Source organism: Vicugna pacos, chromosome 5, assembly GCF_048564905.1.
Source record: "Vicugna pacos chromosome 5, VicPac4, whole genome shotgun sequence".
NCBI classification, from domain to species: domain Eukaryota; kingdom Metazoa; phylum Chordata; class Mammalia; order Artiodactyla; family Camelidae; genus Vicugna; species Vicugna pacos.
The window spans coordinates 34,779,635-34,798,414 of record NC_132991.1 but is presented as its reverse complement, the minus strand read 5'-3'; the positions used below and the strand labels follow the sequence as shown (position 1 = coordinate 34,798,414).

General features: G+C 33.6%; 1 protein-coding gene across 14 annotated transcripts in view; it reads left to right on the top strand.

The window, feature by feature from the left end:
* The window catches only part of BAZ2B (bromodomain adjacent to zinc finger domain 2B), a 297,477-nt gene extending 279,019 nt beyond the window's left edge, over positions 1-18,458 (top strand). For 10 of the 14 annotated variants that reach the window (XM_072961031.1, XM_031678464.2, XM_031678451.2 and 7 more), the window contains 6 exons: positions 1,971-2,281; positions 2,670-2,805; positions 6,050-6,196; positions 12,914-13,176; positions 13,439-13,582; positions 16,993-18,458. In XM_072961031.1, coding sequence (XP_072817132.1) covers positions 1,971-2,281; positions 2,670-2,805; positions 6,050-6,196; positions 12,914-13,176; positions 13,439-13,582; positions 16,993-17,146 — 1,155 coding nt within the window. In that variant the 3' untranslated portion in view covers positions 17,147-18,458. The remainder of the gene's footprint in view (positions 1-1,970; positions 2,282-2,669; positions 2,806-6,049; positions 6,197-12,913; positions 13,177-13,438; positions 13,583-16,992) is intronic. The other 4 variants (XM_031678462.2, XM_031678460.2, XM_006196196.4 and 1 more) reach the window with 1 other exon arrangement.
* Positions 18,459-18,780: the final 322 nt, after the last annotated feature.

Here is an 18,780-nt window from a genome sequence, read left to right as displayed (position 1 = left end):
TCCACACAAGTTAATTTTCTAGAGAAATGAAAATTATTCCATTTAGTGCCATAATTTTTTAACCTATTTGTTGTATCGCTTATGTTATATATTACACTGCCTTCTTAAATTGAGAATAATGAGTTTGATTTAAGTTATCTTGGTGACACAGTATCATCAGTGTGAAGACCAATTATGAGATAATGATTCCCTCAGGAAATGTGAAGAGGTTTTGCCCCTATGTTAAATGATCCTAGTGTGCTTTGCTTTCTAAACCACTGCATCTGTTTTCTGTAGTCTGCCTCTGTCCTCTCTCATGGTCAGTTGCTACTACTTGCTGGTTGAAATGTGATTGGTTCTACTAGCCCTATTGTCTTCAAACTTCCTCCATCTAATTTACCAGTTTTAGTTTAATTGGTTGGGAAAGCATATCATCAAGCTTTTAAATTATATATGAAATCAGGGTGTGGGCCTGAAACATTTTCCTGAAAATATACTCAGATTTTGGTGCATTAACCTTATTACATTACTGGTGTTCTTGGCTGTGTTCTAAGTAGCTAAGTGAAGTTTGTTTTTAAAGTGAAATGTTTTTAACATTTTATTATTAAGGTATTACTGAACTATTCTGTATTATTCTCAGAAACTAATTATATTATTCTTGAAGAGTCTAAAAACACAAATGATGAAAATAACCACAAAACATTATTTTAACATCTATAGAAGATTTACTAAGTACCTATTCCACATCAGACAGTGGGCACCACAAAATTGAATAAAATGTGGGTTCTGTCCTCAGAAACCTTGCCATCTAATAGGGAAATAAGAGATAAATACATCTCTGTAGAGTCTGTTAACTGATGGTAGAGAAGTAGAATCATGCATGAATTTAGAAGAATACACAACTTCTGGTGGAGACATGGGAAGGAAGATTTCCTGTAGAAGCTGAGATGAAACTTGAGAAGATGAGTCAGATTTTGACAAGGAAAGCCATACTAGGAACAGTGAAAGGCATGAGTGGAACCCCAGGATCCCAAAGCTCAGGACACGTTTGTGGAGTTGCAAGTCGTGGATTTGACTGTAGAATAGGATATGTGAATGGGAACATAAGAAAAAATGGTAGATTGAGGCATGAAATGTCAGGATAAAAATTTGGACTTTGTTAAACAGTAGTGAATATTTGAAGGGTTTTGAGGTGGAAGATCTATGTAAGCAAGCTGAGTTATAAGATTATCGCTTATTCAATCAACATATACGTATTGAGTGCCAACTACTTGCCTGCACTATGCTGGAGATAAAATGAGTAAAAGCAGACGTGGTCCTCGCCCTCATGGTATTTAGAGGTAGAAAGGTGTTAATCATATAATCACAGTTGTATAAAATTGTGAGTAACACAAGGCTGTGGAGTGTTACACGGTCCTTTGTGAGCTTGTAATATGGAGCCTTACCTCCTAAAGGTCAGGGAAGGATTCCTTGAGGAAGTAAATTTTAACATGAGAGTTGCAAAATGAGCGAAGTTAACCAGATTAAAAGCAACAGGGAAAAGCTATACAGACAAACGTAACAGCTCATGCAAAACTCCTGCAGTTGAAGGAAAAATGGTGAGTACAAAAACCTGTACCGAAGAGTGGTGGAAGGAATGGAAATGGAAAGGAAGAGCTAAGTTCAGAGACCACTGAGAGATTTTCGTTTCAGGTGGTCCCATGAAATGAGTAACCACTTAATCTAAAGTCTCTAAGAATACTTTGCTGATTTTCATTGTACCTTTCATAATATCAAGGTATTAAATTTTCTTCTTCAGACTTCTCTCACAACTGTTTTCTTTTAATTTTTTTGTTCTTGTTTCTACCTAGCCTTAGGAAGCACAAGGTAAAAAGTTTTAGTAAAGATCCTTGAGATCCGCTGGTGTCTGCTGCTGTATTTTAAGTAAAGGTAATTCACCCATCAGGCATTTTAAGAGGAAGCCATAATAACATTATTCTTTTGATATATAGGGTTGGATGTGTCCAGAGCCTGCATCAGAAAGGGAGGACTTGGTATATTTTGAACATAAGTCATTTTCTAAATTGTGCAAGGAGCATGATGGAGAATGTACTGGCGAAGAGGAAAGCAGTGCACATGCACTAGATCGGAAGAGTGACAACCCCCTAGATATAGCTGTAACCAGGCTGGCTGATTTGGAGCGGAACATTGAAAGAAGGTATCTGAAGAGCCCCTTAAGTACCACCATTCAGATCAAACTGGATAATGTGGGCACAGTTACTGTCCCTGCTCCTGCACCATCCATTAGTGGTGATGGTGACGGGTAGGTTATTGAGATTAACTTGAAAAATTATTGTGCTTCTTTGCTAATTGGAGCCTATTTTCTATTGCCTGTTATCTATGTATCTTCTTGTATGTCTGTGATCCACGTGGATCATGCTATTTGCATGGTGCTTTGTAAAAACATTTTTTTTTTTTGTTATGTGCGTTGATAATCCTGCAAAGTGATCTTACATTTACCTGGTCGTGACTAAGCTTTGAGGCACGTAGCCACAGTCTGTGCACTACATCAAATTTAGTTGCTTAAATCTTATACTTATTGGCTGTTACATGTTTTTGTCATTGCTTGGCTTTCAGTGTGATGATTGTTTCACATTCAGTAACCATAAATGTGGACATGACCTACTTAATTTTTCTATATTTCAATGCAGAATTGAAGAGGATATTGCTCCAGGGCTCAGGGTATGGAGAAGGGCATTATCAGAAGCTCGCAGTGCTGCACAGGTAGCTCTGTGCGTTCAGCAGTTACAGAAATCAATAGCATGGGAAAAATCAATTATGAAAGTTGTAAGTGTTTTTATTTAAGAAATACTATAACTGATTTACTTTGTCCTGCTTCCTTTTCCAACCTCCAGATCTTTCTTAATTATACATTACTTATTGTCAAAATAATGTATGCTGTACTTGAGAGTTGGCTTAATTCTTAAATACTTACAGTTTGATACTTTTCTCCTTATTATGAGCTTTTTGAAGGAACTTACCAAATGTCATCTTTTGTTTTTTAAATCTTGTTTTTCTCTCCTTTGAATATTATGTATAACTCTGACTGAAATTGCTTCTACATTCTGTCAACATAATAGTAGTTAATCTAAATATTTTGAAGGCCTTTCAATCTTGTAAGCATTCCAGTTGCTAACATTACCTGCTTCATACATTCAGTGCATTCTTAAAATGTCTTAGTATTTCTATCAATTTTCTTTTTTTAATGCTAAAATACTTAGATAAGCAAATACAAAATAAGCAGATAGCTCTTCCTTTATGCACTGATATCATGTACTTGGATATAGTTGACATGAAGAGATCTTTTAGTCTTTTCTCTAACAATTAAAACTGTTTTTTCACCCTCTTTGTTCAAGCCCAGTTTGTTACCATGTAGTAGCCTCTGCTTTGTATAAGGCAACAAATGCTGTATGTTCAAAATAAAAGCTTTATTTCAGAGAGAGATTTTATTCATTCTGTACAAATAAATTTGAACTCTTCTATGGTTTTTTCACTTCTTTCTAAAATGTCCATGGAATAATGAATCTGCACTTTCACAATATGCTTAAATTTAGGCCTTTCCCTATACAGATTAGAATTTACCATAAGTTTTAAGGCATTGTTCAGGTCATCTGGTAGCTTTTTTTTACCAGATAAAAATAATTTTTCTTCTAAGAAGTTTTATTAAAACCAGTTTTAATGTCATCTTGACAAAGACAGATATATTTGGCAAAATCTAGGCTATAATAATCAAAAAAAATTGAATTCCTGTATCAAAATCAATTTGTACAATTATTTTTCTCATCTACACCAAAATAATGATCACAATATGGTCAGTTTTGTTATAACCTATACACAGAAACCCAAAACTTGTACCAAAATCTGCCTTTATATTAGTAAAATTACTTTCTGCAATCTAAAGCTTTATTTCAGTTTTTCAAATTCCTTTTCCATGTTATTAATACATTAAGATACATTTATTATTATTTAACTTCATCTTTCATAATTTTCATTTCTTTTTTAATGTTTAATAATACACTGTTTGCTAGAAAACTATTTTGAAAAGAAGGCAGAGTTTCCTATTCAAAGATTAATGAACACTTTGTAAACTTTAATTAGTATTGTAACAGTACCTATAATCTCATGATAAATCCTAACATAATGTTAAAGTGCTCAATATCTTTAGAAATACCCTCTTTGCCAGAGACCAAGATTACTAGGAAAGGACCTGCCATAATTTACCTCCAGATAATTCTTGGTCCACAGTATGCTTTCTATTGTTAATATTAAACAGTAGGCAACATTCACTATTTTTTTTTTACTGTGGTAGCAAAGGAGTAAAAACCAAATATTACTACATTTGCTCTAACATATTGTGAGCTATTACTGTGATTTTTCAAAAATGTTATGAGCTTGAATACCTGTCACCCTTTCTTAATAAGTATCAGGAAGTAATTTTATTTTTAAATCAGAAATGTGGTATGTAAGACAGACTTTAGTATTTTTAGCTATCTGTTGTAGAAAACAGTGAGAATTTAAAGTTCATGAATCCGATTTTTAAATTTTATTGTTATAGGGATTTAAATATAACCTTCCAAATGTTATTTCTCAGTGGATATTTTTATGATAGAAGTTTTAAAGAAATAACTCAAATTTGGAGAAATAACACCATACTAAGATATTTAGTGATATAGTTATTAGGAAAGTTCATAAAATAAATATTTACTGTTGGACTATTAAGCTCTACTGCTTTTGCTCATAGAACACATCCCAATTTTAGTATTACATGTATATAATATGTATCTGATAGATATTCGTTAAGATGAATAGTGTGTATCTGCCATTTTGATAAGATTCTTACACTTAACAAGATGCTTACATTGGTGTACATATTGAGTTATGAAAGACTATTTTAGACTTCCCCAGATGAAGGTTTAATGTTTTATTGAAAATTAAACAAATTAAGTGTGAACAGTTAGGCTATTTTGTTTTTAAGAGTGTATAGATACATAACTTAAAATTAGTATAAATAATTTACTATTTAAATGTTTTAATTATTTTAATTGAAATATAGTTGATGTACAATATTAGTAATGTTTTCATTTTTTTAAATATTGATTACAGTACATTTTCTACTATGACTGGAAATAAAAATTAAATGTCAAAATATAATGTTAGTACTTACCATTTTTTAAAGCCTTCTTAAAAGTTTTTACCTGTCTAATCTTCCTTCTTTCCCTTTGTGATACTTGTGATACAGAATATGTGTGCATGGGAAAAATTTTTTTCTCTTTACAGATTTTAAAGTTCTTAATGATGTTAGAAATTTTTCAATGGAGAAGAAATACTTTTATTTTTAGTTCTAGAAAGTAAATCATGACCTCTGAATTCTTTGAGTTAATTTATTATATCAATTGTTTTTTCCTCTCAGAAATTTTATTTTGTAGGATCTGTTCTCTACACTTATGACATGTGTTTGATTTGGGTTGATTTCCACGGTTTCCTGGTTTAGACATATTTTTTAATCAATCACAAAAGATAGACAATTTAGTCAAAATATAGGGACATATTATTTACAATTCTGATACTAATACAAGTTTCCTAATTTTGATCTTAAAAATTACTCTAACTCTTACTTATTTCTTTCTCAGGATGTCATGAGGATGCTAAGATAAGCAAAAGATGAAATATATTAAAAAATTAAAACACCATGTATTAAAGCTATTCATTGCTTTATGTGCTCTAATGTCATGTTAATTATTTCATATGTTACTGTGTACATGCTTCTGAAGTGTGTGCAGGCATTCAACCTCTAGCTTTGTTCTTTGCAGTGTACCTGAAATGTGCATTTACCCCAATTGAACTGCTCACCCCGTCATGTGGTCCATATCTGTGTAACGAGAGATACATAGATGTGTATGGCTACTGTATATTTGTTAGCAAGCGGAATGTTCATTACTAATATAAATTAGGAATTATGGTGTATTTAATATCCCAATAACTATTATTCATAGCAGAGTGTTAATTTTAAATGATTTTTCATGTATTATAGTACTGCCAGATCTGTCGAAAGGGAGACAATGAAGAACTGCTCCTACTTTGTGATGGCTGTGACAAAGGCTGTCACACGTACTGCCATAGACCCAAGATTACAACCATACCAGATGGGGACTGGTTTTGTCCAGCTTGTATTGCCAAAGTAAGACTGATCTAAAACTAATTTTTTTAATTGAAGTGTAGTTGATTTGCAATACTGTGTTAGTTCCAGGCATACAACAAAATGATGCAGTTATATGTATTTTTTCAGATTACTTTCCCTTATAGGTTTTTTATAAGATATTGAATATAGTTCCCTGTTGCTTATCTGTTTTACATATAGTAGTGTGTATCTGTTAATCCCATTCCCCACCTCTTTCCTCTTTGGTAACCATAAGTTTGTTTTCTGTGTCTGTGAGTCTGTTTCTATTTTGTATATAGATTCGTTTGTATTATTTTTAGGATGCCGCATATAAATGATATTATTTAATATTTGTCTTTGTTAGATTTACTTCACTTAGTATGATATCCTCTAGGTCTATCCATATTGTTGCAAATGGCAATATTTCATTCTTTTTATGGCTGAGAAATAGTCCATTGTGCCTATATACCACATCTTCTTAAACCAATCATCTGTTGATGGGCACCTGGGTCCTTGCTATTGTTAATAGTGCTCCTATGAACATTGGGGTGCATGTATCTTTTTGAATTAAGAGTTTTCAACTTTTCCATATATATGGCCAGGAGTGAGATTGCTGGATCACATAATAGCTCTATTTTTAATCTTTTAAGGAACATTCATTGTGTTTTTCATAGTGGCTACACCAATTTACATTCTCACCAACAGTGTAGGAGGGTTCCCTTTTCTCCACACTCTCTCCAGCATTTATTATGTGTAGATTTTTTGATGATATCCATTCTGACTGGTGTGAGAATTGTAATTTTGATTTGCATTTCTTTAATAATTAGCAATGTTGAGGATCTTGTCATGTATCTCTTGGCCATCTGGATGTCTTCTTTGGAGAAATGTCTATTTAGGACTTCTGCTCATTTTTTGATTGGGTTGTTTGTTTTTTGATATTGAGTTGTATGATCTGTTTGTATATTTTGGATAGTAACCCCTTGTCAGTTGCATTGTTTGAAAATATATCTTCCTATTCCGTAGGTTATCTTTTCATTTTATTGATGGTTTTCCTTGCTGTGCAAAAGCTTTTTAGTTTGATTAGGTCCCATTTGTTTATTTTTGCTTTTATTTCCTTTGCTCTGGGAGACTGATCTAAGAAAATATTGCTATGATTTATGTTCAAGAACATTTTGCCCATGTTCTCTTCTAGTAATTTTGTGGTATTACATCTTTTATTTAGGCCTTTAAACCATTTTGAGTTTATTTTTTTATATGGTATGAAGGAGTGTTCTAATTTCATTGTTTCACATGTAGCTATCCAACACCACTTGCTGAAGAAACTCTCTTTTCTACATTGTATATTTTTTGCCTCCTTTGTTGTAGACTAATTGATCACAGGTGTGTGGGTTTACTTCTGGTTACTCTGTTATGTTCCAATGATCTATGTGTTTGTTTTTGTGAAAATATCACGCTGCTTTGATTACTGTAGCTTTATAGTATTTTCTGAAGTCTGGAGTATGCCTCCAGCTTAGTTCTTTTTCCTCAGTATTGCTTTGGTAATTCTGGGTCTTATGTGGTTCTATATAAATTTTAGTATTATTTTAGTAGTAGTATTATTTAAAACTTTTTAATTGCCAGATCAAAATGAAAAGTCTCATGGGAATTTTTTGAGATATAATTCATATACCATAAGATTCTTCTGAAAGTGTACAATTCAGTGGTTTTTTGATATATCCACAAAGTTGTATAACCATCACCACTGGCAATTTTCAGAACATCTTCATGACTCCAAAAAAGTATCCTTATCCCCAGTAGCATTCACTCCCCGTTTCCCATCTCCTCTCTCAGCCTTTGGCAACTGTTGATCTCCTTCCTATATTTATGGACTTGCCTATTCTGGTCATAACATATATCAAATCGTACAATATGTTTCCTTTTATGTCTTTGAATCATGCAGTATGTGGCCTTTTCCTTTCACTTAGCACAGTATTTTCAAGGTTCACCTATGCTCTAGTGCTTCATCTTTAAAGTCAAATGATATTCCCATATATGGACAGACTACATTTTGTTTATCTGTTCAGTTGATAGACATTTGGATTGTCTCTACATTTTGGCTCTTATGAGTAATGCTGCTATGAACCAATTGATTAAGGAAAAGCCATAGGATAAAATAGAAAGAAATGAATTTTAGAGTTATAAAGTAAGGAGTAAGAAATGTGAAAGGGTCAGAATGTACTGAAGGCCAGACTCTTTGTTAGATCTTTTCTATCTCAGTCACTCCCTTCCATGTTTAGTCTTGATCTAATCATTACCAGTAAATACCACCTCTTCATAAACTCAGTTCCAAACATCCATCTATCTACTGCCTTCTTTCTTTCCAGTTCAGTCCCTTTAGCACTCCAACTCCAGTAATTCTTTGATCTCACCAGGACCTTCAGTTTATTTATCTTAAGACCTTTTTCACTGTCCTCCTCCCACTTCATGTCCTCGCTTTCCTCCTATAATCATTGCATCTACCCTTCGCTCTTTTGCCCGTCTCTCACCTGGTAAACCCATCATTCTGGTTAATCCAACTCTGTGACTTCTCCAGCATCTAATTTGTATCTGAATGGGGTTGGAGAAAACACTCAGGCATTTAAATTCAAGGTGGAAAGGCAGCCTTTAATGATGTCTGATGATTTACTGTCATCTCTGTCCTCGTTCTCAGCTGATTTTACTCGCATTTCACTGTGAAAATGGAAGCCATCAGAAGAAACTATCAAGAATCTACCTCGACATCTACCATCCTTCCTGTATCTGGGCTCACGTACTCTACCATCCCTCCTGTTGCCATGGACTGCTTGTGCCCCTAACTAAGTCAGTTACCCTACTTGTACCTCTCACCTCCTTAGGAGAATGGCTCCAACAATGCTGTCTTCTCCTGCATCATCATTTTCTCCTTCTCCACCAGATTTTTTCTCATCAGCCTACTAAGATGCTACTATTTCTCCCATCTTGTAAAAACTAAACAAAAAGCTTCTTCTGGCCTTACTCCTTCCTTGATCCATTTCCCCCATTTCTCTCCTTCCCTTTACAGAAAAACTCCTGGAAAGTTTTCTGTTCTGATTCTCTCCAGTTTCTCTCCTCTGATTCACTCTTAAACTCACTCGAGTCATATTTTCACCTCCATAGGTTCTCAAAAATTGCTCTTATCATACCCACAAATGACTTCCACATTGCTCGATCCAGTGATCAGTGCTTAGAGTTTATCTAACCCATCAGTTACATTTGACAGAGTGGAACTTTCCCTCCTCCTAGAAATCCTGTTTTCACTTGACTTCTAGGATACCGTACTCCAGCTGGTTTTCATTCTGCCATTGCTCCTTTTTAGTCTCTTTTGCTTGTTTTTCTCACCTCCCAAATTTATAAACATTGGAAGCTTTCTTAGCTTCAGGGTTGTATCTGTAAGATAGAATAGTATTCTCTTTGCTGGGATTTTTGAGAATCAAATCTGGTCATGTGTTTGAAAGTTTTTATAACTTAAAAGTTCTGTGATATGTTTATAGAAATACTTTATTGTATTTTAGACTATATTTTACAGACTAGCAGAGTACCCACGTGGCAGCATATTCACTAATAAATTGCTTTTTTATTTCTCATTACTTCATCAGTTTTTCATAGTTAAATGTAATTTAATAATAATCTTCACTGGTTGTACATAAATTATCTTTTAGCTTTATAACTGTCAAGTTATAGAAAGTTTCTCTAATACTTTAAGAATTACTAAGAAATCAGTGTTTCAAGTCTTGGGGGTATCATCTGATAGGCTGTAGGAGGCTTTCTTTTGACCTGTAAATTTACTTAAATTAGAATTCTGGCTATCGTTTAAGGAATGGACTAGAAGATGTGAGATCTGTTATCATCCAGGCCCTTCCATGTAAATGCAGCTTTATAAGCCTTTACTTTTTTTGTTTTTTTAAATGTGGTAGATTAGATATTGTGTTTCTTATTAACATTTGATTTTGATATAAAAAGATTTTTAAAGTTAAGGTTTTAAAAATACCTTTCTAGTACAGTTATTTCCAAATATTTATACTACACATCTTGCTCTCAAATGACTATTTTTGCATACATCATTGTGACTATTTACTCTGTGTATATGTGTGTGTGTGCCTGCCAATAAATGTACATACACTATATATATAAAAGATATATACAAGATATACACACACACACACACACACATATATACACTCAATCTCACACACAGGATCACAGAATCAAAAAGACTTGTGTGTTTATATATCTACACATATTTATACACACACATGGGCATGTGCACACACACACACACACACACACACACACACACACACACACACAAAAGAAATTTTAAATTCCAGTGCCTACAAAGGCCAGATAACACAAAAGAGTTGGGACTATGGCAAACAGGAAAGTCACATCATGCCCCCATTTAAATGTGACAGTCATCACTCAACTCCAGCCAGTTGTCACGCAGACATGTGGGCCCAAGTGTTTCAGGATCTACCAACATTTCAAGATTATGGATTTTTATGTATATGCTCCCAAATGTTAAATGTTGACAACAAATTCAGAATTTTTACAAGCATTATATGAGCCAAAAAACAACACATTCTGTGGGCTGTTTACAGTCTGTGAGCCACGAGTTCACAACTTCTGATATATAAATAAACAAACATAACAGAAATGGGCTCTTGTATGTGTAATCTGATATGTTCTGCTTAAGACATACTGAAGTTCCCTGTTTGAATCTGGCTCTAATAAGATTGAAAGGGTGGGGAAGCAGGGGATTCTCTGTCCAAGAATAAAGTAATGAGATAACAGAGTAACTGTATAAAAGCTTGCTTTTAAAAATATGTGTATGTGCATGATCAAATGAGGTAAACTGATAAACGTCATTTATGAAAGAAATAGAAAGGTTTTATGTCTTTTTGAAACATCACAAAAGTCTTTTATTTCTGGGAAGTCTTTTATTTCATGAAATATTTTATGTTTTCTTGTGGTGAGTATTAATGTGTTAGAAAATGACCCCAAATAGTATTGTAGTTCAAATAGCAACTAGAAATGTTGGCCTATTATTCATGAAATTTTGTTCTTCTTCAGTGACACAATTATGCAGTCTAACTTAATTTAATCTTCATTAAATGGACTTTTTCCTCATTAATTAAACATTTTCTTTTCCTGTTTTATGATTTCAGAGTGCTAAAAGCCCTGTGTAATATGGAAACTCAAAACAGTCAGATTTTAGTAAATAAAAATTAATAAACTAAGTGGAGAAGAGACTTAGTAAAATATTGTAATTATTCCAGTTAGTGACAAGGAGTAGTAATTTTTGATACGGTATGGAGAAGGTGTTAGATTTATGGTTTGTCTTATTATTTTAGTCAATTAAAATGCCTCTTTAACTATACTTTTAACCTGCCAACAGAGAATCAAATAATTTTAATTGCTTGATTAAGAATAATTAAAAAAATAATGCTAGAAGGGTTCATGAAATCCTCAAGGAAATTGATATGAAATATTCTAAAGAAGTGCTTTTCAGCCAAATTCATTTCAAGAATGCAGCCAGCTTAAAATTACGGCTAGATTGATATCTGACTCTAAGTCTTAAGGCTAAGATTTCTTAATAGTCTGGGTAAGAGAGGAAATAATTTTCTAAAAGAGGATAAACACTATTCTTGAAAATTAAAACAAAAGTCTTATGTTAGCGGTGTCATTTCACTGATCTTCTTGTATGATCCATTTTATATATTATACTATTATAACATTTAACTCTCGAAATATAGATTTATTTCCCTATTTTTAAATCGGGGCCGGGAGAGAAGGGAGCTTATTGTTACACCAGTGTGCTACTTGCAAGTTGTAGCTGGATTACATAAGGCCACAATGAGATTTTTTTTTTCCCATGTAATTTTAGAGCTAGAATGACCCTTACCAATTGTGTGGCTTATCTTTCTTATTTTACAGATGAGAAGATAGTGCCTCACAGATATTTTTGTAAAAAGTTCCATAGCTAGTTACTGACAGAGCCACAGCTGGAATTCATATTCTTTGATTCCAGTGGAATCTTTTATACTGTTTCTTTATTGTTTTCCTCAAAACCAGGCTTTTTTTCCTCTTCCTTCACCTCTGCTTTGTTCACACCTGGTAACTACAAGTTTGTGGAACTCTATTCATATAGGAAATGCTTTTTTTTTTTTAATCTTGAAAAAATATTGATTTCTAGTAGATTTGATAACTTACAAAGGAGTTTTTCTCTATTTGACACTTCATGAGTTACTTCTCATGTTTTGGCCTAACTTTTTAATTATCTCTTCAACTTTCTTGTAAATAAGATCTATATTTTTGTTTATATTCACCTCTGTTCTTAATTATAGTGTGCTCCAAAAGATACTACTTCTGTATCTTTAAACTCATTCAGTTAGTGACCTAGACTAAAGAAATAACTGCTGATAAGTTGTGTAGTACCAAAGATGGATTACCCCAAGAGCAGCATCTTCAAGTTTTAAGAATCCCTGAGATAAATTTTTCATTCTTTGTTGGATTTTTGCCTTATATTATGGGAGAACAAATTTATAGACCTCTCTGGAAAATAATAAAATTATCAACCTTCTAGATCAGAGATAATATTCTTTTTGTTTGTCCTCTCAGACTTTCATAATGTAAAGTAATAAAAGGTCTGTAGACAGTTATTTTTCTTATACATCATTTCCTTTTTTTTTTAAATAATTAAAGGCAAGTGGTCAAACACTAAAAATCAAAAAACTTCATGTCAAAGGAAAAAAGACTGAGTCAAAAAAAGGCAAGAAAGTAACTTTAACAGGGGATACTGAAGATGAAGACTCTGCATCTACAAGCAGTTCACTAAAAAGAGGAATCAAAGACCTGAAAAAAAGGAAAATGGAGGAGAACACTTCTATTAACTTGTCAAAACAAGAAAGTTTTACTTCTGTTAAGAAACCTAAAAGAGATGACTCCAAGGACCTTGCTCTTTGCAGGTATTATATTAGTTTTCATGTACTATATATTTATAACATCCCATTTAATTTGTTCAGAAACTTTCTCCCTTACTAAAGGTGGCTTTTTGACAGTTTCTATAAATAGGAAATGTGGAGTCTATAGTACAAGTAAAGATATTCTTTTATCTTTTTAAATAAGTTAATTTACATTTTGTACTTGAAAGATTATGAAAGCTAAATTTTTAATAAAAATAGGTTATTCTCAAGCACATATACTGATTTCAAACATTCTTTTCTTTAGTATGATCCTTACTGAAATGGAAACTCATGAGGATGCATGGCCTTTTCTACTTCCTGTAAACTTGAAACTTGTTCCTGGTTATAAGAAAGTTATTAAAAAGCCTATGGACTTTTCCACAATTAGAGAGAAATTAAGTAGTGGACAGTAAGTAAATCATTTCAGTTCAGTATTTATTGAATGTTTGATACATTTTGGGTACTATTCTGGGTACTTTTCTACATTAATTAACAGCAAAGACATAGCCCTGCCTTTTGAGAGTGGGTGTGTGTATTTGGATAGAGTGGTATAGTGTGTAAGACAAGTCAGTTAGAATTATTTAAATAACTAAAATGCAATGTGATAAAGGTCTTTGATGTTGGAAGGGCACCAAACTGGCCTGGGAGATAAGGAAAAGTATCAAGGAAGCCTCCCGAAGTACGTGACATGTAGCCTAGAGCTTGCATTGTACATCAGTGGAATAGTGACACTATCTCATGTGGATTTAATAAAAATTAACTGTGATGTTATCAGATTATTACAAGTAGAGATAGAAATCATTGGAAATTTTAAGTATTAAAAGCTTTATTGGGTGGGTGGATATCGCTCAAGTGCTAGAGCACATGGCTAGCATGCACAAGGACCTGGGTTCAATCCCCAGTACCTCCTCTAAAAATAAGTAAATAAACCTAAGTACCCCCCAAAAAATAAATAAATAAAATAAATTTTTTAAAAAAGCTTCATTGTGAGTTGTTAGAGAATACTAAAAATGCATTTATTAAATGTGGAAGAAAATTATTGTTTGCTCCTCTCAACTGTATTCTCTTTGTGATCCCATCCAAAGAGTAAAGTGACTTCTGGCCACAGTTAATGGTCTTTGTTAGATCACCTCAAACTTCTGCCAGAGAGTAGCAGCTGTTAGTGGCATTATGCTGGTTCTGGACACTGGACACTTGTTCTGGACATTTTGAAGCCACAGTAATGAGGCTGTTCACTTACAAAACAAGCCCACCCAAAGGCGTTCCACGTGTGAGTGGCCAGGAGCTGTGCAGCTCCGTTCACCATTCTCCCTGCTCCTTCTGTCCCCGCAAACTGGTTAAGTGTAATGTAACCTGTGCCCATCACTTCAGGCAAAATCATAAAAAAACATGGAGGAAGAAGGAACTTTACATTAAAAAAACCCTACAAAATATGTGTAATTACATTATTATTGTTATTATTATCATATTCTTCCTGGATATTCTTCTGGTGAAAATCATTGTGATCCATAATTTACATTCAGTTTATAGGAGTTGAGTAGAACTTAACTCATACTGGTCAGTGTCTGTCTTATATGTATCAAATGATTTACAAGATTGACCAAAGGACTAGTTTATTTCTCTGGAGGCTGAAATGTCAGTCTTTTACAGCATTATGTCTTTTCTGTTTTTTGGTTTTGATTTGTTTTTTTAAATTTCCAAAGGGACCTGCCCAAATTCAGAAAACATTAAACCATTAAAACTATTGGCTCTAATATGATGCAAATAGCAAAAACACCTGTCTATGTATGAACTGGTTCTTTTGCTTTTTCTATCAAAATAATCAGATGTTTAGGTGAGTAGCACAAGGGACTTTACAAGCAGCATGACCAGGACAAAGACTTATGCAGAAGACCTTGCCAGTATTTAAGTTAATTCCTGACTTTAACTTCCATAATTCTTCAATTCCTAGATAGAAGATAAACTTCAACCTCAAAATAAACAAGCTTACACAGTAACACAAAATTCCCAAAAGATCTTCAAAATCAAAGCTGTTTTGAGAATGGGCCTGGTGAATGTAGGAGGTCACAACAGAGGCAGTTCTTTATAATCCTATTTGTGATGCCAGCTGTGTGGGGGTAAAATTCAGAGAATTCAGGCTCCTTGGACTTCAAGTTGTTTTATTAAACCCATGTTAATGAGTTGGAACCAAAACTCCCAAACAAAATTTTTAAACTAAAAATGTAGAGAACAGAGAGGAGGAAGTGCCTACTTTGATGTCTTTCTGGGTTCCATCAGCTGTCCCTCCTTCCATAAAAGACGGGCACAGATGTGGGTGTTGTACTTATTTCAGCTAGAATCTCACCTCGAATTCTCTCCTGGATTTGTCTCCCTAGCATTAATCATTAACGTTTTCTTGTAGTAAGAACAGTCTAAAGAGAGAAATATTTCTCAAAGTAACTTTAAAATATTTTATAAAAATTATTCCACACATGTTATATGATGGCATTTATGTGACGTGTCCAGAATAGGTAAATATAGAGAGACAGAAAGACAGATTGGCATTTGCCAAGGGCTGGGGACAAAGAGGAATGGAGGGGTAAGTGCTTAATAGAAAGAGGGTTTCCTTTTGGAGTAAAGACAGTGTTTTGGAACTAGGTAGCACAATGTTGTAAGAGTGCTAAATGTCTTAATTATCTACCTTAAATGGTTAATTTGATGTTATGTGACTTTCACCTTTATTTAAAAAATAATTCCCAGAAGAATAGGGTGATGGATGAGGTTACCTAGGGCTGACAACTCTGTGAGCTCATTTCAGATAAAGAAGTTTTATTTCTTTTACTATTGCATGTATTAAAAAGAAAGAAGTGAAAAGACTGTACAAGGTATTTCATCAAAGAAGTAATTCCCTTTTGCCAGGTCTCAGAGCTTCAGTGTGTGCTTCATAGGTGTTTCTCCTGAGTAAATTATGTTAGTATCCAACTTGTCCTAAATTAGCATTAATTTAAATTTGAATTTCTGAAAGCCCGTTTCCAAAATGTATTGATTTGGCTTGAGTTGGCTGGAAACGCAGCACTCCTTTCTTACTAACTTAGGCCGATTTATGCACCTTTCACTTCTCTGTGTTCTTACACAGAAAGAGAACTGGGATTATCCCACCAAAAAGAGCACTGAGATCACAGTGCACCCACTGAGAGGCAGTTCCTCTTAATGTTATCTGAGGTAAAGAGGTAGCACATGCTGTTTTTTTCTTGTTTAGGATCATCATATTCCAGTGTTTGAGCAAAAGAGCAAATCTGAAGAGAGAAGATGGGAAATGGGAAAGGTTTAACACACAGTGGCCTATCCTGAGATGTGTGTAGCAACTACAGGGCAAGTGTGATGTTTACAGTGCATAGGAAACATTTGTATAACTCCTCCTGCAGCTAAATGTGTTTGAATGTGATTAATAGGGTACTACACATGATACAGCTGGTCAGAGGAGTTAATACAGTAATCAAGTTGGGTGAGACCTGTAACAGAATAGTGATGCAGGTCAATCAGGGAATTGGATGTAAGGAAAATGCTAGTTAGTTAAAAAAAAATATTTTGATCTTAAGAGAAATCTGTTTTCCATTGAACCTGTCTTGAAATTCTTTATGCTCAGAACACATGCAGTGTTTAAATGTCTCATTTATAGGAGGATATAATATGTTTTGTATCCATTTAAATGCAGTTATCTTACTCTTTTTCTTTTCCCTTTCAGTTCTACATTTTATTTTATCTTTTATTACTTCTTCATTTGTTTGCAAAATGAAACTACCCTACAAAAGCAGCCTCTAATCGTGTGTTTTCTTCCAGGTATCCGAACCTTGAAACTTTTGCTCTAGATGTCAGACTTGTTTTTGACAACTGTGAAACATTTAATGAAGATGATTCTGATATAGGCAGAGCTGGCCACAGTATGAGGAAGTATTTTGAAAAAAAGTGGACAGATACTTTCAAAGTGAGCTGAAGTTACAATAATCTCTCTCTTTTTCCTTTTAAACAAGGACAAATGAGACCAGCAATGTGAACTGTATTTACATGAATGTGCAAGGCACATGCATAGTGACTTTTTTTTCCTTAAAATAAGTATCACGAAAAGAGAAGAGTATCAGAAGAATGATACCATTTTTTAAAGGCTTCACTCCTACAACAACCAAGGCCTTTGGTTATTGGTTTGTGTGATTTATCAGCTAATTTAGGTAGAACAGGGAAGCACACCCAAAGAATTTTCAAAGGAAAGGGTGTTATAGTGCAATAGCAATTAAAATATATCAAATCGCACTGAATATTCAACACCAGAGCTCTAATGTGGGAAATGGTTCTCCTTTCCCTCTCAATAAATATCTATTTTTCATTTTTTTACTTTGTAGTTTATTTTTTAGTGAATGTATTTAATTTTATGAATTATTTATGATTAAACCACATCCAGAATCTTCGTTTTCTGTGAAAAGGAAGAACTAGAAAATTGCTTTAAATCTTGAAAATACAACAAGGAATGTTTTAAAATGTAAAACAAAGCCAAGTTAAACTGTTTACACTGATGTGCTATAAAAGCACCAAAAATAAACTTTACTGTAGAGTTACAAGTACATTTATATAAATATATATATGTTGCTGCATCACTTGTGTAGTTAAATTGTATTTCAAGACGGTGAAGAAAAATTGACATGTATATACTGTTCATTATTGTTTATATTAAGTCTTGTTTTAAATATGTATTATGTGTATATATTGTTTGCAGACATTATCGTTTATGCCTTAGAGGGATTGTAGCGTTTTATTTTAGTCTGAAGGTAATTACAGCTATACAGCTTGTACAGTGATTATCCTCTACCAACACTGTGGCGTCTCCTTGATCTTGGTAGTGCCTGCCTTTGAAACAGGGTGTAGGGGATATTAGTTTTCCATTTTTCTATTTTGTTATATAATTTTAAGCCACCAGGGCCTAAATTAAAGTCTAATCATTTGTATCCATGTGGAAGAAAATTGTGACAATTTCCTACGCACACAGTATTTTTTCATAGAAACATTGCCCTCCCATTTGCCTTGCCTCAGAAATAAATTTAAAAGACATTTGTAACCACTGTGTTTTATCTACTGTGTGTTGTGGTGGCCTGTTGGAGGCAAATAGATCAGAATTTTTTTTGTACCTATGTAAGAGTACTTGAAGTTTTATTTAAAATAAAATGTTGTGGAAAAGGTAGCATTCTTTTTTTTAGGAGTGTTATTTTTCAATACTATGTGTGGCACGGATACAATAAAAGACTTTTACAAACTAATTTTTTAGTTTTTCTTAATGAACTTGGAATTTTTTTTCCCAAAAAAAACCCAGTTGATTTAAATTTGCTTTTGACAGAATCATAAAGAAGCAGTAGCAGACTGTGGGTCAAAGAACACTGGGCTGGGTAGAGGAAGATGGTTTTATGTGATGTGCCTTTCATGAGTCTCTGAACCTCTCTGGACCATGTTTGATTGTCTATTTCCCATTTTCAATATGAAGATACTAGAATACATTTTTTAAGGACTTGTCCTGATAGGTGACTCTGTTGGTAGACATACAACCCAGTTGCCAGTAAGAAAAAATGATCATGTAAATGTGTC